Here is a 25,265-nt window from a genome sequence, read left to right on the forward strand (position 1 = left end):
AAAAAAAAAAAAAAAGACTATATTTGATAAGAACTTTAGATGTATAAAGAACTCAGAACTTAGAAACAATGCAATTAAAATAAGAATGAAATACTGTTAACTACCTAATACATTTACTAAATTTAAAGAAAGACTGCAAGTGTTGCAGACCCATGGAGACCTGCAACTCTCACACGCTTATGTGAATGTAACATGGTGCTACCACTGTGTTAGACAGTTTAGCAGTTTTCTAAAGAATCAAACATTCACCTGTGCATTCATACAAGATCAAAAAAAGCACACATCCATACCAACAGTTGTTCACAAATGTTCGTAGCAGCTCAGTTTTGCAATAGCCAAAATCTGGAAATAATCCAAATATCTCTGGACAGGTGAATGAGTAAACACATTATTGGAATATTTCAGTACTACTTATTATTATTCAGTAATAATACAGAGTTACTGTAGTATTGCAGCTACTGTAATAATACTGTATTATTCTGTAATAATACAGTACTACTATCAATAAAAAAGAATGAACTCCTAATAGAACAATATGGATATATATCAAAATAAGTATTTTGATGAAAAGGAGCAAGACAGAAAAGAAAGCAAGCCACAGTCCCAAAACATGCCTAGTAATCTGTAGTGACAAGAAGCAGGTACGTGTTTGCCCAGGAAGGGAAGTAGTATGGGGCCATACAGTAAGATTTCAAAATGGCAGGAGTAAAATTGTGGGAGAGGTAGATGGATTTGTTATATTTTTTTGTCATGATTTCACAAGTACGTACTCGATGAAATGTATCGCACTGTAAACTAAATATGTGCCCTCCACTGAGTCATTACTGATCATTTATGCATTATTAAATCTGCTAAAAGACAAGGCATTTTATCCAGAATCTTTGAAAAGGTCTTATACCTCAGTGCTGGTAAGAAGCAACACAAAATTTGCCAAAATATTTGCACAGACGTTCTACTAAAGATGTTTTGAATGATGACTAACAGTAGAATAAATAAAATTATGAAGACTGAAAATACCTAGTATTTGTGAGAATGTAAAACAACTTGAACTCCCTTACATTTTTTTATGGAAGTAGAAAGTTGTGCATTGACTTTGGAAAACAATTTTGAGATTGCTTATAAAGTTACATTTACCATACAGCTCAGCAGTTCTACTACGAGGCATTTCCTTAACACATAATCCATGTTCACACAAATCTTTGTCCATGGGTTTTCATAGCAACCTCCTTCACCATCACCAGAAACTCAGAGTACTTCAAATGATCAAACGAATAGTCAAAAGAATGGCATCTGTGTAGAGCAAAATATTATTTAGTAACAAAAATGAAAGAACTATAGGAACCATAACATTAAAAATATGCTATGGTGAAGCAGCTAGAAATGAAGTCCACCTAATGCATGCGTGTGGAAATTCTGGATTCTGTAGGGCAGAATCTGTGCTGGCCCAAGGCCATGTTAGGGGAAGGAAATTGTGGAAGGTCGTGGGAGAACTTGCTAATGATGGAAATTTCCTGCATCGTGACTGGGATGGTAAGAAGCAACACAAAATTTGCCAAAATATTTGCAGAGACATTCTACTGAAGATGTTTTGAATCATGACTAACAGTAGAATGAGATGGTTTACACATCTATGCACACTTGGCCGTGTTTAAACATTACACAGGGAATGGGTGAATTTTACAGTACATAGGTTAAACCTAAGTGTAGATGTTAAAAGTTCATTTTGCTTGTCTCCTTCCCCTGGATGAGTTCCATACAGAGCTTCTCTCTAGTGAGAACATCATCTCATTCAGCCTACTCACAGAGCCACCTCAAAAGGGAGCGGGTTGAACAGAACAAACTTGGGCTAAGAACTTCCTTTCTCTGCTACCAATCGAAGGCAATTTGTGCTCAAAATTATGAACTTCATCAGGAATTCTATTAATTTTCCTTTAATAACCCCATTCCACAGCTGTACTGTACCTTTATATTTGGATGGTGATGATACTTAGAAAATTTATTTGTTTTATTTTAAAAGTGAGCTTCTAAATACATATTTCTGAAAGTACACAGAACTTTATTACTAGGACGTATCATAGGCTCTGGTTAAGTGGAACCTGGAAAGGCAAAAGACTTCATTTTTATTAGTTCTAAACATTAAATCTGTTTTTAAATGATACTTTAAAATCTTTGTTCAATAAGTTAATCTCTGGAAATCTCAGAGAAACTGTATGATTTATGCTCTTTGCCTGTGTATGAATCCATTTTTCTGGGGATATTTTCATGTCCTTTCTTGCAGGCCAGGTTGCAGTATGCTGGAAATCTGGGACCTGGAAGACCCTTCCAACTCAGCCAACCCCTCCCTCTGCAGCACCCTGCTCCAGGGAGCAAGTCCTTACTTCACCACCGTGTTTCAGAACTCTTTTTACAGAGTATTGAAGGTTAAGTGAGAAAGAGACTGTGTCAGACTCTTCCGATGGAAAGACACATTAAAGGCACACACTTACCATTCATTAAAATCGCAAGCTTTAATAAGAGTGGCTTATAATAAGAGATGAAGAATGGTTTAAAGTTTTTCTGATTGCTAAAAGCAAATTTACTGTTTTCCACTGAATGTCAGCCTTGTTAAACTTGTCGCATAGATAATTTTACTAACACTCAGGTAAGATTTTTTGTAATTCCTAATTTAAAAATCTTTTCTAGTCAAAAGTTTTTCTTTTTAAAGCAGCTTGGTTTGTAATATTTTGAATCTCTAGAAATGTGCTTACCCAAGCAGTTAAGTATTTCCTCCTAATTAGTTCTCAACCTAAGTTCAACAGGTATTAACCTCTCTTTAGAACCCAGTGGTTTTTCTGTTACTATCCAGGAAAAATAAAAATTGTTACAGTACACAAACAAATTTGTGGTTAAACGTAATCAGAAAGGAACATTGAGTTAGATTTATTAAATGAGATTATCAGATGCTAAATGATAAATGAATGAAGCAAAGGCCTTTCCATTTTAATGGTCCTGTGACTTTTTGGTCATAGCCTTTGCTTCCAGCTGCCATCTTTTGTAATACACATGTGTAATTCGTTTCTGTTTGGTTTTGGATGAGGAAGGTCATGATTTATAAACCCTTTTCCCCAATAAAAACCTACCCAACAATAATGCTTTGAAAAATAATGGTGAATAAGTAGTTGTCTTGAAGACATAGTAGCCATATACAGAATAAAGCTTAACTCTTTCTCTGGCTAATAAATACTAAATATGCTGACTCTGTAATATTTGAATGTGTATCTACTCAAAGTTAATTGTTTTGGAGTTTGTATATTTATATGTCCCTTACATTCTTGTATCTCTTGGAATAATAAAATGCTTTAATTCCATAGGTAGCTCATTTATAGTAGACAAGCAATCATACACAGAAAGAGCAGTAAAATTATTTTTTCAACCCTTACAGTTGTAAAATATTTTAATGTAAGATGTAAAACAGCTAAGAAAGAATGCCACATTTAATTTATTTTAGCATTCTCCAATAATATTTTTGCTAAGTGTGCAACAAAGAAAAAAGACTTAACACCTAACATTCATAAAATGAGAGAAACACACTTTGGATGATATTTTCATAGAGAATGTTTTCAAGAAGTTGGCAGAATTCCATAAAAAAATAAAGGATGAGCTATATTAACTGAGAAACTGTTGCATATGCACATTTTGGTTTCATATGGATTTTTGTTATTTTCCTGTACCTCGAATATTAAGTAATTACAAAAACCCTCTAAAATCCTTTTTTCCCTCCTCTTTTCACAAGCACACATTTTTAAATCAAGATAACTCTGATATGAAGGTGGAAATCATAGGTTGCTGGACGTGTTACCCTGGGTTAACATTGTCAGTGATCTCTTTTAGCAGTTCAAAACAATTCCATGCAGTCTTTCCCGGAAGGCAATAAACCATGATGGAAGTAGTGTGAGCTCTGCAACAAGATGGAGCAGGTCTGAATCCTGCCTCTTCATATCAGCTGTATCTCCTGCCATCCCTTCACATGGCACTTACTCTGTTTACTGCATGCCATGTGCTGTGCTGAGCTCTTAGTCATGGTACTTACCTCCAGGAGCTTCAGTTTCCTCGCCTGTAAATCAGAACTCGCATTACCTACCTGTTAGGATCATTATGCAGATTAGTGAAATAAAAGTGCTTGGCATGTACAGGCACTCAGCAAGTATTAGTTTTTTCTGCTCCTCCACAGCCCACTAAATAATCATTATAGTCATATCAAACTACAGGGTGAGGTCAGATCATTACAGGATTCTGAGTAGTCTAGTGTTTCTTTGCTGTCAATGCAGCATTCAGCTTTCTTACAGAAATTAAGCTATTCTTTTCATTACTGTATTTTTTTTTATTCATTTAACTTACAAAGACAGGCATGAGTACGTGGGTTTTTGATGGGCGGTTTTCTCCCTGCAAGGAAACGTTCCCCCTTAGACTCCTGTGCTCTTGCTCTTGCACACTCACCTGAAAGCATGGCTGAGAGTGAGCTGCACACAATTTGCAGCCATCTTTCATCCCACTGCCAGGAGTCAATACCACCCTCAACCAGAAACAGGATTTCTAATTTTAATTCTGAGTTTAAAGTTATATGTTTATATTGTCTGTTTTTCTATTATACAAGCAGTATGAACTTGTTACAGAAAGTTAGTTTTGAAAAAATAAGAAATTTGAAAGAAGGGGAGAGTACTCAATAGAATCTCCTAACATCTCATTTCCTGCAGCTTGAGGCATGCAGGCGGTAGGCAGAGAGGAGAAGCTGGCACCCTGCGGGGGAATCCCTGGTGAATTTGACATTGGTGACCTGCTGTAGGTGTTGGAGAGACTGCAGAAGAGAGGCTCAAATGGACACCAGTGTGAAGGACAAAGTCCAGTCTTTGGTGTGGAAAGCCTGCTTCTGAATTTTGACTTGTGATCTTGAGGTAGATGAAGGATAGGGCAAGCCAGACAACTATCTGGAGGGAGTGCGTCAAAGGTCATAAAAAACCAGAGGACATGTGCAGAACCCAGGACTCCTAGTGACTCAGCTCCTCAGTACTATACAAGGAACCAATCAGAAAGCAGTATTTTCAGCCCCTCATTAGAATCTGGTGCTGTTGGCAGGACCAATCAGGAAAGTGCTGTTTTCAGTCCTACGTCTGATGGAAAGACCAAGCAGGTCTTTCCACAGGGCAGTTTTGGTGTCAGACGAAGTGAGTTTTTGATAGGTCAACTGTCTCAATGCCCTATCTGCATGTGGGGGAAACCAAACCAGGAAATTGGATACAAGAGATCCTTTCCCTTGTCCTTGGGCGACTGTGAGTCTGTTCCAGTCCACTCACAAAGGGTCCATTTCTATTGCTGTCCCCGTGATAGTGATTATGTCTCTTTCCTTGGGGCACTGACCCCAGGAGGAACTGACAAATGAAGATGAACACCTCACTGTTCTCTTTAAAGTCTCCAGGTTTGGGTTCATTTAGACCAATCCCTGCCCTTTGTGCAGAGAGTGGAGCTATTTCTGCACTGCCAATGCATAGCACCAGACAGGAAACGGGCACATCACCCACAGCTTTGTGGGGCTGATGTCACAGGGGGGCCCCAGGTAGGGTCCCCAGGGCTTCAGACCTCTCGGCACCTTCCTTCCCCATCCACCTGGGCTGCCCGGAACTTCAGCAGCACAGAGCAGAGGCCTGGGGAGGTGGGGACACCACGGGTGACAGGCGGCACTGGTGTGGCTGGTGGGGCTTCACTTTCTCAGGCTTGTTCTGTTTCTGTGCTCTGTCAGATGTGGTTGATTCTTGGAAGAGCTCAAAGTCAAACCTGCCTCGACTGGTTGGGGCAGTACAGTGGCGGGGGGTGAGGGTGTTGGAAGGGAAGCAGAGGGCAGTTAAACCACAGCCAACCTGCCTCACTTTCAAAAGGTCACAGCTAATGAATGCAAAGAAAATATCCATCTCCAAATATGTGCGACTGCCGTCAACCTTCCTCTCCCCACTGTGGGTGGCTGGGCGCCCTGCGTGGGTCACATGAAGCACATTAGCTGCTGTGGGATTTGGAAACCTGGTGGCCAGGACTGTGTAGATGCAGCTCCTCCTGTCCCTGTGCTGGAGGAAGGAGCAGGGGACATCTTTGACCCAGGTGCATCCAGAACATTCTGCCAAGTGCCTGTGCCTTTCTGGGCTATTGCTTTATGCGTGCTGGGGCCTTTTAGTTTCACTTTCTCAGTGTAGACAGAGTGGCACATGACTTGTGCCCATGAGCCTGTTAGCCTAGGTACACATGGCTGTGAGGGACATGGTGTGTGTCAGGAGCAAAGAGATATGGAAGCCCTGAGTTCAGCTGAACATCACACACTGAATCATCAGTCCCTCTGCAGGGACAACAGGACTTTAAAGGGAAGTTTAGTGAGGTTGACAGAGGACATTGACACAGGCAAATGGATGACTGGAGTCTGTGACAAAGGGGACAGCCAGCATATGGGTGTGCAAAAGCAATGCCTCATCCCACGTGCCCAGGCCTGCTGCACAGGGGCATGCAGAGCTCTGGGTTCAATCCAGGCAGCTCCAGGATTAGGTGTAATTAGTGCTGCGATAATGAAATCGTCGCTTTAGTCTATCACAGTCTGGATAGCTTCACTTTTTCTCATTTATTCAAAAGGAATCATTCACTTTAAATGAATCTTTTCTTCACTACAGTGTAGACCATACTTGATCTATTGGAATTCTGTGTTCATATTTTGGTTTTGAGGTATTGGGCTTTCATATTTTACTCAGTCTTCATTTTCTATCATCTGACTTTCATGCTTTATTTTAATAGATTTGCACACTCCAAGATTATAAACAATCCACATTTTTTCTTTTTTTTATTTGTTTTTGATAGAGTCTCGCTATGTAATTCAGGCTGGGCTTGAGCTCACTGTGTAGCCCAGGCTGGCCTCAAACTCACAGTGATCCTCCTGCTTCAGCCTCCCGAGTGCTGGGATTATAGGCATCACCACTGTGCCTGTTAGAAACCCACATTTTTGTCTTTCTGTTTTTAAAGCTTTTTATTTGTTTATTATTTAGCATTTATTCTATTGATCCATCTGTATTTTTACATAATAATAACTGTAGTGGTAGGAATGATAATAATAAATGATAAATGTGGCTATTCTTTCTGTTGGTGTCTGTGACTTCCTCTCATTGACTATTTTTAGCACTTTATCCTGAACAGAAATTGAATGTTTATTTCAGTGAAATCGCTTAATACTTTTACAGCCCCTGTCTTAGATATCAGGCACAGCGGAAGGCTATCTCACTTGCAGTTTCTGTCCAATTTACCAATTTTAAATTCTAATGCTTTCTTCTTCCAGTTTTATTACACCTAAATGTGCATACGTATCAACGATAAGGTAACAACTTTACTCCATTTGTTTCCTTGTGGTGAGCCAACTTCCAATGGAGAGTTTATTCAATAATCCAGTGTTTTCCTGCTCTTAAGAATGCATAGCTTCTTCGTTTGTTAGCATCTTACACACACATGGATCTCTTTCTGGGCTTTCCATTGTGTTCAGTGGATCCTTTAATTCTAATACTGGAATTTGCATTTTTTCACTATTATAGCAGTTATAGTTCTGCTGGAGTGCATTTCTTTTCTGATTGTTTTATTTTAAGAAATGTCGGGCTGGGGATTTAGCTCAGCAGCAAAGTGCCTGCCTGGCAAGTGCAAGGTCGTGAGTTCGGTTCCCGGTACCAGAGAAAAACAAACAAACAAACAAAAAAAAAACAAAAGAAATGTCTACTATGATAGCGATTTTCTCTTCCCTCAGTTTTAACCATGGGCCTCTGACCCACCAAGTACCTTCCAGGCTCCAAGGCACAGAAGCTTTCCAGGACCTGCATGGCTACTTTGTACAGAACTTGGGTCCTCTGTATTCAGAGCTGCTCCTGTGGCAGCCTCGTGTCCCTGCACGTGCTCCCACAGGACAAGGGAGACCCGCTGCACCCTCTGACTTTGCATGTTCCGAGCAGGCACAAGAGCATGTGTTGGTTTGGCGCGGCTTATTTTGCAAGGGGAACAATTTAATACAGGACACATACTTTATATGATTTTTTATAAGTCACCCAAAGAACAGTATACAAAAGAGTGCAGGAAATCTGTCCACACACTAAGACCAAGGAATCCAGCTGAGGGCCTGGATCCCACAACAATGTCCTACATGAGTTGAGGTGAATACCCAGAGCTCATAACAATGCCTCCCATGAATCCAACTGGAGGCCCAGAGCCCATGACAACATCTCATGCAGACCTGTTTCATGGATCTGCTGGAAAGGCCCAAAGGTCAGTGGTGGAGTCTACAAAGTCTGTGCCAGCAGGAAGAAGGACCTGTGCTAGCAGGCTGAGGGATCTGCACTGGAGCCAGGAAGTGATGCTCAGAAGAACCAGAGCTCCCCCAAAAGGTACCACAGCCATCGTCGGCAACAGTGAGGTCCCAAGCTCCTCCGATGATCAGGATGGCTGAGTTCCCATCAGGGAAGCCAATGCAGCAAGCTTTTCCAGGAGGCCAGCAGTGCATCATCTTCCCCTCCGGAACCAGGAAGCTATGCTCAAAGTGAGGACCAGAGCTCCCCAAAGTGAACTGAAGCCATTCTCAGTGCCAGCGAGGTCCCGAGCTCCTCGGAGGATGAAAACAGCCAAGTTCATCGGAAAGTCAGCTCCCCACGGTCTCTTTCAGTTCCCAACAGCCTTTCTCAGCTCCCAACAGCCTGCTTCTTCTCCTCCAGGTCTGCCTCTTATGCCGCTGACAACAGTCCTCAGGTGGGCCTCCCACACCCAGCACCACTCACTCAGTTCAGCTGGGGGTTATAAGTTGACCACCAGTTATCAATCCACTACAGAGCAGAAAAGGAATTATCAGAAAGGCCGAAACAAGGGTCGAGAATGACAATGTCTTTTATTTTATTAGGAATTTATTAAGCATACATCCTAATACCCTACCCAAATATAAATGTGGTGGGTAGAAATCTGTATAGGCACTACTTCAGTTTGTCTTCATTTTATTAGTACATGTTTGCAGAACTAATGCTTGCATTCCTTGTATGGACTTGGTAATTGTACATAATACATCATAGTTTCTTTTTCATCATTTTATTGTACTTGCCTGATCATCTTTCCATTAATCAATCAAGATCATTGCAAATATCATCACACCTTCTGAGGGTAGGATTGCCACATAAAATACAGAATGCTGTGGTGCATCTGAATTTCAGACAAATAGTTAATACTTTTTTAGTTTAAGGATGTCCCAAAGTACGTAGCTTGCCACTCTGTATGTCTTCATTCTTTTTTTTTTTCTTTTGTCTTTTTGAGGCAGGGCCTCACTGTGCAGTTCAGGCTGGTCTTGAACTTACTTTGTAGCACAGGCAGGCCTCGAACTGAGGCACGATCCTCCTGCCTCAGCCTTCCAAGTACTGGGATTACAGGCATGCGCCACCACACCTGGCTGTATGTCTTTATTAATGAGTCAAGTTTTATTAAATCTCACAATTCTACCAGACAGAGCCTTTTGACTTTTGCGGATGCAGAAAAACCTGACAAACTGATTTGTGCACACACAGGGCCACACATACACCCATTTACTTCTGAAGAATGTCATATGTAGCCAGCATCTGGATCCTACATTCTTTTAATGATCTGGGTAATGGGATTGTCAGATTTGCAGTTGGTGACTGCCCCAGATTACTCACAGATGTATGGGATAGTGACTCAGGGCAATAGTGATACACTTTCATCTCAGCACAAGAACATGGTGGCGGCATTTCTATAGACAAACTGCACTGCAGGGAAGTTACTGCTCCCACAAGGAACAGAGTTGTGTGATCCTGCTTCAGCCTCCCAGCATGTTCACACCCAGCCAGCCTCAGTCCAGCACACTCAGGGCCCCTGGCTTCTCTTCCTCTGGTGAGGACTTGCTCCAGGCGGCCACAGGGGGGCGGTATAGGACCGCACAAAGGCAGACAGGGCTCCTCCCAGGCACCCGCCCTTCTGGTCACCAACTGAACTGTCTTCTCAGACCATCAGCTACTGCTCCCACCTGTCACTCAGGAAGACCAGCACCGACTCACTGTTCTCTGAAATTTTATTGGTATTAGTTCATGTTGAGAGAGATTTGAGTTTGGAGAGGACTTTCTGACTCTATCCTCATCTCGTCTCTCTCCTAAGGCTGAGAACAAGCAGCCATGCTGTGGGTTGTGGCCTCTAGCTTTCCTGCCAGCTGGTAAGTATGTGACATAGATTCTAATAAGATCCCCCAGCCCTAGTGGAGGTCATTCCAAAGAATTCCATTTCCCGTTTCACATTATTTTGTGTTGCTGTTTCCACTGCACACAGTCAAACACCATGCAACTTGGAAGGGAGAATGGTGTCAACCACCAGGAGACCTGGGTCACATGTAATCATCACTTGTAATATTCGTATAAGGAGCTACATCCACTGGTACCTATCCAAAGAGGGGCAGGCCCCACGACACCTTCTCTACTATGACTTCAACTCCTGGGCTGTGGTGAATTCAGGAATCAGTGCAGGAAAATATCATGCTTATGCAAGCACAGAAATGAGCCGTGAATTTCTACTAAGGAAGGTGGAAGAAAGCAGTTCTGGTGTGTGTTACTGTGCAGCCTGGACAGACACAGTGATTCACACTTACCTTTACACTGAAAAGTTTGCTTGTAGCTGTTTCCAGCATGCACTTTAGAACAACTCTCCTCTCTTAACCCTGTCCTCACTGTACTCTGAGCAAAGAGAACTCCTGAGCCCACCTCCTCACCTTACCCTTGTACGCATCTCACACCATTCTCAAAGGTTGTGCCCGGCCCCTGATCACACCTCCAGGACTTTCCTAAAGTCCACACTTCCATCTCCAGAATTTAGCCAGTCTGTCTGCCTGATAGTATCATTCCTTCAGCTCTGCCAGGGCTGGTTGAGGACCACTAAGATGAACAAGGTCACTTAGGGCTGATGGGTTATGGGAGACGTTTGGGAGAGGGTCTTGGGAAGGCTAGGTGTACTGATTCTTTTATTCTATCTTCACCCAGATAAAATGGTTGGAAACAATTTTTTTTTGGTACCAGGAATCAAACTCAGGACCTTGTGCTTGCCAGGCAGGTGCTTGTGCCACTGAGCTATATTCCTGGCCCTGGAAACAATTTTTATTCATTACTCAGGATGATGAGAAATCATGAAATGAGAATTGGGGGCTTTCCAAACACTTCATGTTTCTAAATATATTTATTATCTTTTAAACAAACTGATACTTCCTTCACCATAACCACCCATTGTTGTTATGAATAAGAATATACAAAAAAGGGGATATTTATGGATTGGATTTGCCAACCATTGCGTCTAATGACACATGTCAAAGAGCAAAGTTGGAAAACATATAGTTTCTCAGACCTGACTGGCCTTTTTAGTGACTCATGAGTTAGGTGACAGTTAGTGTCCAGAACAGATGGAAGCCAATGGTACAGAACCATCCACGTGTGCATGGCAGCCTGAGCAGGAGGAAGGACACAGTGCACAGAGCAGACTGGTGACATCAGGTTAGAGTGGAGCGTCATCCTCACCATGCTGGTGGCTGGTGGATGTAAATCTTCTGTTTGTTTGTTTTAATATTTATACCCACTGGCCTTTCTAGATAATTGAGTGTTATCTCTCTCCTAAGTTCTTGGAAAGCCAGATTGTTGCAAGTGAGTGTCTTAGTTTCAGTTTGCTGACAATGAACTTCCTGTGAATGACTCCATCTGGGTTTAGTCTGTCACACTCCTACAACAGCTCAGTCTCAGTCAGTGGCCTTCCATAAAATTTATTTAATGATTTTTCTATTGTAATTCAGCCCACAGTCAAACCTGGTCCATTTAAATGAGCAAAACTAAATGTCCTTTCTGCCACTACACACCTGCATCAACACCCTGAGTAAGTAACTGGAGTGTTTTTAACTTACCGAGTAGAAAACATGTCACCCCACAAGAAGTTGCCCTGGTGCCTTAAATATGTTGAGCACCTAATAAAACACTTAATAAAACAGAGTACAAGAAGGTCACTCTGACCTGCATGCTGTTACTCAGAAGCAGATGAAATTTGTACAAAAAAGATAAACTCCCTGCAAACAGCATTCTCATCATCAAGTATAGAAAGTTACAGTTGAGAGAATCTGTAAAAACATTGTTAATGTCCGCCTCAGTACCCTAGCCACGACTCAGCCAACTACCCTAGTGCAGGCCTTTTCTCCTTATCATATTCCACCTCGTACTCTTCCTCAACCCATTTAGTACATATGTGATTGGCTCCAGTTGCGGCTGCTTTGGGTCTTCCTTTCCTTAGGAGGTCTCCCATGGCACGAAAGAATTATATGTGATGTGGCTGAAGCATACTGTGAATGTTTAAAGTTTAAAAATGTATTACCATACAAGATCCATTGCCATTAAATGCTCTCAGAATACTCCCCATCACTTCTAGCGCATGCAACCCATTGTTCTTGCCACTTTCTGAAGCAGTTCTGAAGGACTTTCATGTCTTTAGTTGTGCTGTCCTGGCTTCCTTAGTGTCCTGAATCAACTAACTATGTTCTGCTTGCACAATCATTTTGCTTTGGGGAAGACCAAGAAGTCTCATGATACCGGATCTGAGTAGATAAGGTGAATGAGGACCCAAGGTAATGTTTTTACGAGTCAGCCTTTCTGTGGGATGGCACTCAGCAGCAGCAGCAGCAGCAGCAGCAGCAGCAGCAGCAGCAGCAGCAGCATTTGCCATTTAGTTATACTATTTTTAATCATACCTTGGAAAGAGACGCACAACAAAAAGAATCTTCCAGAACTACTTCAGAAAGTGGCAAGGATGATAAGTGTATTTGAAGTGAGGAGTGTTTTGAGAGGAATTGATGACAATGTGTTTTTTACTGCCATAGTTTAAAAAATTACATTCACAATATGTTTTAGTTATACCTTGCATTCAATAAATTTGCATGTTTTCCTTCTGCTTATCTGTCATATGTGAATTTAACTATTAGACCCAAATAGCACATTTAGGTATGAATTCAGTGGACCAATCCAGTGATGAGGACAGCACCCCCGTGGTCCAAGCACCTCCCCAAAGCCCCACCTCTGAACACGTGAGAAGAGATACTCTAGGTCTAAGCTATAGCACATACTTCAAAGACTGAGGCAAAAAAGAACTAAGTTACCTCAATAACGATTGTTATGCTGACTGAATGCTATGGTGATTATACTTCATATATTTTGGGCTAAATAGCAATAGCACTGATACTAATTTTACATGTTTCTGCTGATATCTTCAGTGCAGTAACTAGAAAAATTTAAATATGTGTCTCACATTCTTGACTCATGATGATGTGATTATTAGGGATGGATAATTCCTAATAAGGAATTATTTCCCATAATTCCTTATTATGGGAAATTATGGGAAATAATTATTTATTATTTCCCATAATTCCCATAATTCAAGAATCTGACAATTTCTGCTGGAGAATGCACAAATAAAAGATTTTGGAAGAGATTTCAAGGGTGAAGGTCATTTTTGATATTTATCACAAAAGTACTGAAGCTGAGTTGGGACCCCACTGGTTTTGGGCTCCTGTGTTCTGGCCGCAGAGATTGTTCTCAGATGGCAGCAGAGTCCATTGGAATGATAGGAAAGACTATTGCCTTTACTCAGCCCCCCATACATCAGCAGGGGTGACATAGGGACAGAGATTAGGAGACAACCAGCATGGCAGGCTGGTGTCATTCCTGGGAGATGCATTGGCTCCTCTGCCCTACACTTCTCTCTGACATCACCCAGCATGGATGCCTCCCAGCTTCTCTAGGCTCCTGATCTCTCATCTGAAACATGAGGGGTTTCACCAAATGGCTGCTAAATCCTGTGATTCTGACTTCTGAAATAAAACAAAGTCATACAAGTAAGACATCACTATGTCTACTAGTGCATATAAAAGTCAACTTCTATACTAGAACACAACCAACAGAAAAACTAAAGTTGTCAAACAGAAAAACCAAAGTCAATGTTTCATGTCCTCCAGCAGCCCACAGGACCCTGCTGTGTTGCTCCATGTGTGTACAAGAAGAACTAAAAATAGCCCTCTTGAACCTAAGCTGAACTAAAATATCTTTTCAATTGAAGATTCAAAGTTATGTTTGACTTCATCATGATAATACCAGTACAAGTTTAAAAAAGATTATTGAAGGGAAAGTGAATATGATTCTGAAGGACATTGAGCCCTCATATTTATTATCTTCTTGTCTCTCTCAGCTTATGTCCTTTTGACTAGACATGTATAATTCAGAGATGTCTGGACTCTGAAGGAGCCCTAGTGAAGTCCGAATCCCCTTGAAGTCCTAAATCAAACCAAGGCCTAAGTCTGTGTGAGTAGGGAGTGGGGAGGCTCTGGAGCTGATTCTGTGCTGTTTGGGGCTGTTCCTTTCCTCCCTCTTCCCCAGGTGTTGACAAACCCATGGGCACAGGGCACAGAGGCCCTGTGCCCTCCCCAGCTCTGTGCCTGGATCCAGAAAAGGAGAGGTCTCTGTTCCCTGGTGGTGATGGCTGAGGCTTGGCCATCAAGAGGACCAGGCTCTGCAGTCGCCTCCTCACAGCACAGCACCCTTCACTGTCCCCAAGAGGAGACTCTGCCCCTGCTGTGACCTTCAACACCCCACCCCGAATCCTACTTTACCCCTCATGAGCTCTGGGACCTGGAGCCAGATCTCTGCTCCCGTTAGACATCAGCTTTCTCATCTCCATAAAAGAGGCCACCACAGTGCCAGAAATTGATCTTTCCATGGACTATATCACTTCTTTTGAATTTCAACCTGTAATATGATAGATTAGCAATTTCTTGCACAAAAATCTGTCAGAGATTATTTAGGGCTCAGGATTTTTTTTTGAATAAATATAATCTTGCAGTATTAAGTATTAGACTCTCAAATATTTATTTCTAGAAAATGGTCTGAGTTCATTCTGTGCTACTGTCACTTGTGTTGGGACCTTCCTGCTGTCTGTCCCCTCCTGAGCGAATCTGAATGACAAGCGCAGGCTGGTGTGTTTCTGTGCCAACCTGGGTAGGAGCATTGAATGTTATAGGATGCAGGGTAATAGGAACCATGTCTCTGAGGGTCGACCATGTGTCAGGAATTGTGTGAAACACTTCACCGGGAAACTTACTCATGCTTCCCAAACCCCCAGTTACGAGGCCCTGATTTTATTCTCATTGGCTAGATGAGAAAACAGAAGTAGAGGGAGCTATTTGAAGGGTCAGGCTTTGGAGCTAGACAGAATTGGCCTCAAATCTGCCTCCCACAGGGGTTAAACCTTAACCTATTTCTTCACCTGTCTCCAGTAGAGCACGAAAATTACACTAAATTTATGGAACTCAGTATGATAATAGGAACAAAGTATTTGGACTTGCCCATTACTTGGTGTTATGGTTTGTGTCTGTGTGACCCCCCAAAGCCTCATGCGGTCATGGGGCAGGCTTTTAAAGTTTGATTGATCATGGGTGTGAGAGCTACCCCTGCCCTGGGGGGGATAGTTTGCATATGTAAGGGAGAGGAAGAGGCTGCTTGCGGCCATTCCTCCCTTTTAGTGGTTGTTGCTTTGGCTATGTTCTGCTGCCATGAGCTGTAGCCCTCTGCCATGTGCCACTCTGCCTTGTAACCTGCCAAGTATGGACTGAAACCTCCCCAAACTGTAAGCGAAATATACCTTTCCTTCCTTAATTTTGGGCGTCAGGTATTTTGTCCCAGCAATGAGAGAAAAGTAACCAAGACACTTAGTAACTGTTATGATTTATGTCTGCATGTCCCCCCACCCAAAGCCTCATGCAGTCATGGGTGGACTTTTAGAGTTTATGATTGATCCATGATCTAATGCTGGGATTATGGGTGTGAGTGCTACACCTGTCCTGGGACAGATAGTTTGCATACGTAAGGGAGAGAAAGAGGCTGCTGGCCACCCCTCCTCCCTTTTGCTCTGGTTGCTTTTGCTATCTTCTGCTGCCATGAGTGGTTGCCCTCTGCCATGTACCACTCTGCCTTGGAGCCAGCCAAGTATGTACTGCAACCTTCACAGACTATGAGCTAAATAAACCTTTCCTTCCTTAAGTTTGGAGGTCAGACGTTTTGTCTCAGCAATGAGAGAAAAGTAACCAAGACAATAACTTTTAAAAATTCTATTTTAAATAGTGTTCTTTTCCTGAAATCAGGAGGATGATAAATACTTCAAGGTCTACTATTCTAGGCATTCCTCCCCTGAGTTAGGAGGAAGAGACAGTTCACTATTGGGAGTGAGCTCCTTCTGCACAACAGCCTGAGCTCCTGGGTTAGACACACCTAAGTTGCCCAGGGTTACCTGAATATCAGCATATGGAGCCCAGGAGACAAGGTGGGATGGACACCGTATGTAATGTCTCCTCATCCCTTCCCTCCTCCTCTCCTGGAAAATAAAATCCAAGAATGTGGCAGTGGCCACTCAGAGCAGTAACTGAGAACAGAAAATTATATGATAACAACTTTTAGTGGGAGAATTGTGGAAGATTAGTTGCAAAAAATACTCTTAGATTAGAGACAGAAAAGTAGACAAAAGGAACCTCAGTAATACAAAGAGGGGGAGCAAGGACTCATAGGAGAGAAGCTGGGGTCCTGGAGAAATGTACAGTCCAGGAGCTGGAAGAAGACATGAACCTGAACTTGGACAAAAAGAAGCCACTTGTAATGGGGTGTTCAGACCTGTGATGATGATCAGGGTGACCCCATGCTGTGGGTGAAGGTAAAGTGAACTGAGGTCTCTGGACTGAAGGGAGAAAAATTGGGTTGGAGGGAGATGGGCAGTCTGTGGTGAAAGGACACCCAGCTCAACCCTGACTACCCCTGTCTGCCTGACAGCTCACCAGGGCTAATGTGAAAGGCAGTGGATAAGAACCAAAGGATGAATACTAAGGCTGGTAGTTATGCCATCTCTGTATTAGACAGCTCTGTGTGTAGGTGCTGTGTCACTGCATCTCTCTCCCAAAGAGCGGAGTTCAAGGCTTTGCACACTGAGGGCCCTTGTTGGATATGGACTGTACAGATGGGCCATCTGATGGCTCTGAGGTGGCTCTCTGTACCCCATGGTCTGGTGTAAGATGGTGGACCCTGTTTGAGTAGTCAGACAGATCCCATGTGCTGACAGGTGGTATGTCCCTCTCTGAGAAAGGTAGGGGAGCTGCATGTGGATGGAACCTGTTTCAGCCACCCCAAAGGGGAGCTGACTCATGGACTCAGCCAAGGCAGAAGGGTCTGATCCTCTTCTCACAGTGACCCAGGCTCCTCTGGAGGAGAGCTCAGCCCATCTGCCGTGCTGTCACCTTGACAGCCATTTCCTCTGCCATGCCTTGTTTTATAAATTGTTATCATCCCTTAATTTCCATTGAGTGATGTTTTCTAACACTATCATTTTTTAAAATTCTTACTTTTTGTATGTTTACTGGCTCCTCCAATTTTCCTAGTGTGTGTGCTTGGTGCCCATCACACAGAGTAACCTCAAGCTTCCATTATGAAGATATTGGGAAGCAAGGTGCTGGACTGTGTGGTGTGTGCAGCGACCATTTCCACACTGCTTGTTCACAGGCATCAGGAGGACCTAGTCAGGAGCACCTGCAGCTGGTGACAGCATCACTATGGAGTCAGGCTCTGTGTTGAGCAAATTTGAGGTAGACAAGATCTCTGAACCTTCCATGTCCTCTCTCACCAGCCACTGTGTGGAGAAACAGGACTTGACCACCTACTGTGTTGCCTTCTGGTAGGTGCATAGGGGCAGTTGGTTAGAGCCATCTCAGTCAACAAAAGTCATCTGTCGGGGGCTGGGGATTTAGCTCAGCGGCAAAGCACCTGCCTGGCAAGCGCAAGGTCGTGAGTTCGGTTCCTGGTACCGGAGGGGGAAAAAAAAAATGTCATCTGTCTTTCATTCAGTGTTATGGATTGGGAAGCCACAGTTACCTCTTGTGCTTTATAGTTTCCTAGGTAAAGATCTGTTCATGTGGTGATTTCACATGGAGTTGCCAAATTCTAGATGTGCTAGAAGAGTAGTTTCACATAAGAATACACAAACGCTCAGCCTCATCTTTTGCAATATCTACTTTCTCTCCGGCCGCTTTCTAGGTCCCCTGTGTTAATTCATCTGGGTCAACCTCATAAGTTCTTCTGCCAAGATTACACAACTTTGGTGACATTTTTTATTTTAAAGAGAATAAAAAATTTAAAAAAACATTAAAAGTTATACAGAATTTCAAAACAAGATGATAAGAAAGCAACAATGGTCATTACATTGCATATTGTTATCTTTAAAGTAGTTGTTCAGATTACCAGAATTAGGCATGCAAAACTGATCAAAAAATTAAGCATTACTTGTTCTATAAGGAAAGATAAACTTGAGGCTTTTGTAGGTAAATGGATGCAACTAGAGACCATACACGTAAGTGAAGTAAATCAGACCCGCATATGTAAACATCGTATTGTCTCCCTGAAGTAAAAACCTGAAAAAGTCAATAAAATTTGAAAGGTACAATAGACACTGTGAGGGCTGGAGATTTAGCTCAGTGGCACAGCGCTTGCCTGGGAAGCGCAAGGTCGTGAGTTAGATTCCAGGTACCAGAAAAAGACCAAAAAAAAAAAAAAAAAAAAGACACTGTGAAAGGGAAATTGTCAAAAGGAAAGAACAACTGGGATGAGGGAATGGTGACTTCTTTTGTACCAGAAATTGTACATTTAATACTTTCCTGATTCAACTGTATTTCTTTTTAAAAAATATTTCAGATTAAATAGCATTCCTTTTCTTAGAAGGTAGTGTGTAATAAAGGGCATGAAGTGATCATACCAAAGCTGCCTGCAGTGTCAAATCTGAAGCAGTCCTTGAAGAGATGATGTTTGATTTTGCACAAAACATGCAAATACTCTCATTGATTGAGTCCAAGTACAAGTCTAATTTAATTTATTTAATTTTATTTTTTGGTAACGGGAATCCAACTCAGGACCTTGAGCTTGCCAGGCAGGTGCTTATGCCGCTGAGCTATCTCCCTAGCCCAAGGCTAATTTATTTAGAGTTTGTGGAATAGTTAATTTTCTGGCATAGAAATTTCTGGAGCCACTTAGAAATCCATGCTACCTGTTTGCCTTGGGTGTGCTTTGCTTTCAGTCTATGCATTAAAGCAAGGGCAACCTATTGAAGAGAAAAGGACATAGACTTGGAAAGGGTCTTCTCCAAACACTGAGATCATAAATATTTTTAATCTATGTCACTTTTGTAGTTTCTAAATTGCCCGATAGAAGATATCTATTACCTTCAAATATTAAGAAATCCACATGCCCCTTGAAAAAATGATCTCCGCAGATTATTGAATACTTGATGATGACACCTGAAACTTTTTTATTAGACACCTTGTGAGGTCTTCTTTGCCAAGTTTGTCTTTCTCTAAAATTTTGCCTTCCATTGATATAGTCTATCAAGAAAGGAGGAAAACTAATGCTTCTGGTGCTTGGCATAGCATACTTTTCTTGAGACTTGGGATTTCAAGGCTATGAACTCAGGGTCAGTACAAACAGATTCCCCTAGTAGGTTAACTGGCTTAGAGAGAATGATCATGTCGTCTTGGGTCTAGCACATGAAGCTCCTGGCTGTGGAATGGTGGTACTTATATTTAAGCCCCTGGGGAGAATGTAGCCAATTCAAGGTCACCTGTCAGGGAAGGAGCCCTGATCTCACTCTTTTCCTTTTTCCCAGCCTCTTGCTAATGTATCCATTGGCTGTTCCCAAACATCACCCGGAGGACGAGACGATAATGCAGCTTGTGGGCTAGACCTTTAGAGTGGGGAATAGGGGAAGGAGACAGAGAGGAACAGGGGAAGACATCAATCACCCAGAGAAGGAAGTATGTTATGTTTGTCTCCAAATGAGTACAGCACCCTCACAATAGGGAGATGAATCTTTACAGGCTTTTTTGTTTTGTTTTTAAACTTTCTGCAGAGCCACCAAGAACTGATGTTTATCATGATATGATGTGTCTCTGTTCCTTCAGTAGCAAACAGGAACCTGGACAAGTCTAGAGATGTTATCATTAAGTTCTGTTCTTTTTTTGTTGATTACTTAATAGGGAGGAGTATGGGTAAGGTCGCTGGTCTTCATGTTAAATATCTCTTGAGAAAATTGTGGACTTTAAATGAACACCAACACATAAGGAGAATCGCATGAATAACATAAAAAGATCTATGTCTAGATAAAAGATGATCTCACTTTATGAACCACTGTTATTATTGACCTTATTCTGTGTTCTTAATTTTTTGTTTTGTTTTTATGGTGGGGTGGATCAAATCCAGGGCTTCACACATACTAAGTAAGCTTTGTACCAGTTAGCTACACTCCTAGATCTTGGTGTCCTTAAAAACAATACATAAGTGTGGAGTAGTGTAACAGTCCCCTCTTACATTGATATTGGGACTAGAGAATATCTGCCCACTCATGTGGTCTACAGTTTAGCCCCTCACAAAATTGTTAGAGCTAATTGCTCTCTGTAGATCTAGCACGACAGAGGATTAAGCATTATAGCGAATTAGTCTCCTCTTTCTAAACACTGATGAGTCACCATTTCACTATCCCAGTCATACGCTGATCATTAGTATTCAGTTATAGTTCTGTTTCTGTCTTCTTTCAACTTGGTACAAAATAATTACTCAAATCCCTAGCTCTATTCTGAAAATGAAGGAATTAATATTTGTGATTTACTGCTCTGCAAATTACTTTGAGCTCTCTTTTCTTTGCTTAGTCAAAATAAGACAATAAACAGCTCCAAAAAACATCAAAAAAGGACAATCCCGGACAGTTTAATTAGCTGATGTGTACAAAAATGAGTACACAGTGTTCTCTCAAGAATCTCTGTTTTGATGGAAAACAAGTCATTAAGGCTCTGGTAGGAGTATAATAACAGTAAATATTGTTTACTGAGTACTTATTTGTCAGGAACTGTAGAAAGCACTTTTCATACTTTATGTCTTTCATCCTAATTTTAAAAATTATCAGGATCTAAATTTTACCAATATCTTATAGATACAAGTTTGAGACTGATAAATTGACTTTGTAGCTGATATCCAGATCTGGTTCTATCTGATTACAAGCTCTCTTCTCCTGATCACAGAGTGATGAGTACAGTAAAATAAAGCAAAATCTTTCAAATGGAAGTATGTTTGGGGGAAAATGAGAATTTCCCATGCGTTGTGTGATTTGTGTCTTTATTTGCAGGCTTAGCACCCACTGTCCAAGGCAACATAAATATTTAAATTTACATAAAATGGAGTTATTACTTAGTAATAAACTGTAGGAAATTTTGTTAATCAAGCAATTTTTTCTACCACCAGGTTGTGATTTTTTTGACGAAGGGATAAAGGGCATCACTAAAACTATGTTTATTGAGCAACAGAAGAACATAACGATGGAGCACAAAGACACTCCCTTTGGTTATCACCTTTGCAGCTACACTCCCTACCTCACCTTGCTGGGGAGGCAAGGCAATATTATCCAGTAGGGTAGAAAAGAGAGTACAGAGCTTGAAAGAACCACATCCTTGCCCAAGATGGGGGCATGTGCTGTTCTCCACCCTGTCTGGCCACCTGTGTTGGATGTGGCATGGGATAAGGACTAAGTAGATGTCAGATCATGAACTTTATATGATGTTTCTGACTTAGATATTATCACTGCTTTACAAGATTTGCAGTTGGGGATTCAGAAAGATTCTGCAGGATGTAGAATCACAGGGAAATTGCTAGTATCAGAGAAAGTATTTAAAAGGGAATAGAACTGGCTTTAAAATTCACCTTCCCCACAACTCCACACTGACCCAAGACCTGGAATAAAAGACAAAGAAGAGAGCACAAGACCAGATTCCATGTGTCCAGGAAGATTCAGAGACCATCCCTACAAACCAGCCCAAGTAAGAAATGTGGCCTCTCAATGTAAAAGTTGAAAAAGAGACATTCGAATTTACTAGGTGAAGCAAAAAGCAAGCAATCCAATGGTCTCAACATCTGAGTAAGTAACCATAGAGATAGCTGTGTGCTCTTCACTATGCATTTCAAAAGAAATGAAGAATTAACTAGTGATTCCTTGACTCCACGATGATTACAGGGATCCCCAGAAGACAGAAACTGGGAAGGCTTCTTGGAGCTGGAAGACTAAAATGACAGGATTGCCAAATAAGAAGTGGAGAAAGAGCATTCCTTTCACACAGCTTGGCAGAAACAGTAAGAGGATTCATTTTTCCTATAGAAAAATAGGAGCTTTCAGCCCATTTAACATACTCATTCCAAAAAAGTGTCTAATAAGAATTGTGTCCCAGTGACAGCTAATATTTATGAAGTTTTCATGACAGGGAAGGGATTCTGATTAATTCACCATAAAGATTTAACAAACACTAAAATCCATTTCTCAAACATGGAAAGGACATGTTTTGGGAAAATAACCTCCCTCCAAATTTTCAATTTGCCATTTATAATCATATTATATGCCATTCATATATCGTATTACATTTGAATTACACCCTTCCTTTAACTAATTGTTTCTTCCTGCTTGAACATAGAAAAATAGGAGCTTTCAGCCCATTTTTCCCTGATCATCTTTGCTAGAAGGTGAGGTGCGGGGGTGTCTTGAGGTTCACAGGCTGAATGGCTGCTCTAGGACCTTGGATGCTAGACTCCGTCAAATTCATTGTCCACCAGATACAAGAGGAAGAACCCCCAGGACTCTCTGAAGATACTATTGATATAATCTAAGCAAAGAAACTGTGATCCTATAAGCACATATCAATATTAGGCCTTTCAACAGTAATTCTGTGCTGAAGCTGCTTCAACAAGGAACAGAGGAGAGAAGGCAGAGCTGAAGAACACATACCCAGTGAGCTCTACATTATAGCGGAAATCAGCTCTGCTCCTTCCTTAAATCCATGCTAGGAGTTTTATTTCATTTTCATAGAAGGGCACAGAATGTCAGCACCAAGTCAAGCTAAGGAAAGGCAGGATTGGAATGAGAAGGAGGACTGGGGGGCTTTATGCTTTCTTCTGTGGCACGTGGTGTGACTCAGAGGTAAAGAAACCTGCTTCAGTGCCAGTTCTGAAATGCACTAGCTCACTCCCTTTGGGGTTCACTCCAGTGCCAAAATATGATTGCTGAAGTGAAATGATCTGATGCATGTGATAGTGTTTTGGGAAGTGCGAACACCACATCAAAGAAAGGGGTTCTTGTTTTACTTTAACATATTCATTCCAATAAAGTGTCTAATAAAAATTGTGTCCCAGGGACAGCTAATATTTATGAAGTTCTCATGACAGGGAAGGGATTCTGATTAATTCACCATAAAGATTTAATAAACACTAAAATATGTGGCCTGATGGAGAGCAAAGGAATTTAGCACAGAGTACACGGAAGGGTCAGGTAACAACCAGGCAAACAAGGCAGCAGTGCTATGTGCTCAGTGACAGGGATATGGTTATATCCACTCTAATTTCTCATGAGATGAGACTGTGGCAAGAAGATCAAGCAATACTTCTGGAGAAACAGTAGTATTTTTAATGCTGGGCGTTCAGCTGTATTTTCATTCTGTCCCTTTCTTGGCTGAGACACAATGTTCAGTACAACAATAGTAATAATTCTTACCTGTTTCTTAAAAATGCAGCTAAACAGCAGGTTTAGCTGGGGATTCAGGGGCTGGGGATTTAGCTCAGCAGCAAAGCGCCTGCCTGGCAAGCGCAAGGTCGTGAGTTCGGATCCCAGTACCGGAGAAAAGCCAAAAACAAAACAAAAACAAAAAATAAACAGCAGGTCTCAAGTAGTGGCAGTCTCAAGTAGTCCCCTCAGGGGACTTTGACGGTGTCTGAGACATGTTTTTTGTCACAACAGGGTGGAAGCACTGCTGGCATCTGTTGGGTAGAGATCATAGGTGCTATTACACATGACATGGAATACAGAATGGCCTCTCTCCTGCCCCACTGTGACCAATCACTGTGATGCAAAATGTCCACAAGGCAGAGGTAGAGAACCTTGGGCCAGATACATTTCTTAGTGATTTGCTCAAAGATAGATAACACTTGTCTCATGAATTATAACCAGCTTGGATTGCAATGGAGCCTAGAGAATCCCTGGAGACAATAACTCTGCAGACTTTCTCTATAAACCACTGTCAGGAGGGTCCTGGCAATGTCCTCCTCTCCCAGGGAGGAGGGAAAGGGGAAACTCTCCCATCTCCACACCCAAGGGGACTCCTCAGGTCTTGGCTTTGCCCTGGGTTTGGAACAGATCCCTGTGTGAGAGGTTACAGATGAGTGGACCTGTCTCATGAGAGACTGATGGGCACAGAGACCAGTGAGAATGCCCACCTGCAGAAGAGCACAGGTGGCTTCAGGTCCTAGCAAAGTGAAGGGTGTCAAGTGTCAGCATCAACTGACCCTTGAGATCAATCAAATAATCTCGATGATGATGATGATGATGATGATAGTAATAAAAAATCTTTCTAAAAGTTTCTAAGATGCTAAGATAGCAAAGTTTTTATAACTTACTCTGGCCAATGGATGGAATATTTTTGATGTCATATTCTTATAAAATTCTCTTTTGGCCAAAGCCCTATGTATAGATTTTCCCTATGTGTTACTAGTAAATAAACAACTTTTGGCCAAAGCCCTACATATTGGTTTTCCCTATGTGTTACTAGTAAATAAACAACCTCAGGAGGACTGATCTGGGCTCAGAACCAAAACTAACCTATTTTTTTGCTGACACTCTAGGAGCCTACTCTTCATTGCAACCTGCCGTCTCCTGCTCCGGGCACACAGCTTTAGCTGCTGGGATGTAGTGGCTGTAGATATAAATCCATTGTGTTTACTCCAGGAGTGTGAATTTGCTCTACTTGTCAGACTGGCTGAGGAGCTTTTGAAAGTGAATGTTTTATTTTTTGATAATTTTGACATTCTTGGAAGTGCTTTTGTTCCTTTATTTCTCTTTGAAATTAGATAAACACAACTGAAGCAAGTGAAAATATATGCTGTGTAGTGGAAAGGGAAAATATATTTCCTCTGTTGTGTATCAGGCATAACTTTTCATATCTTTTGTATTCAGGTTCCGTAATTAGGCTTTTAAGCATCTGATATTTACTTGGGGTAAAAAAGAACTTTATTCAAAGTCAGTTGCAGGAAAATTATTGCAACCATGTGTGCTGTAAA

General features: G+C 41.7%; 1 protein-coding gene across 3 annotated transcripts in view; it reads left to right on the forward strand.

Annotated features, from left to right (window-relative positions):
- The window catches only part of LOC102021528 (probable C-mannosyltransferase DPY19L2), a 60,665-nt gene extending 57,008 nt beyond the window's left edge, over window positions 1-3,657 (forward strand). For all 3 annotated transcript variants that reach the window (XM_013521261.1, XM_013521263.1, XM_013521262.1), the window contains exon 22: window positions 2,279-3,657. In XM_013521261.1, the coding sequence (XP_013376715.1) occupies window positions 2,279-2,429 (151 nt within the window). In that variant the 3' untranslated portion in view covers window positions 2,430-3,657. The remainder of the gene's footprint in view (window positions 1-2,278) is intronic.
- The last annotated feature ends 21,608 nt before the right edge of the window (window positions 3,658-25,265 follow it).

This window comes from Chinchilla lanigera, unplaced genomic scaffold (assembly GCF_000276665.1).
Source record: "Chinchilla lanigera isolate Chin_1 unplaced genomic scaffold, ChiLan1.0 scaffold00059, whole genome shotgun sequence".
NCBI classification, from domain to species: Eukaryota; Metazoa; Chordata; class Mammalia; order Rodentia; family Chinchillidae; genus Chinchilla; species Chinchilla lanigera.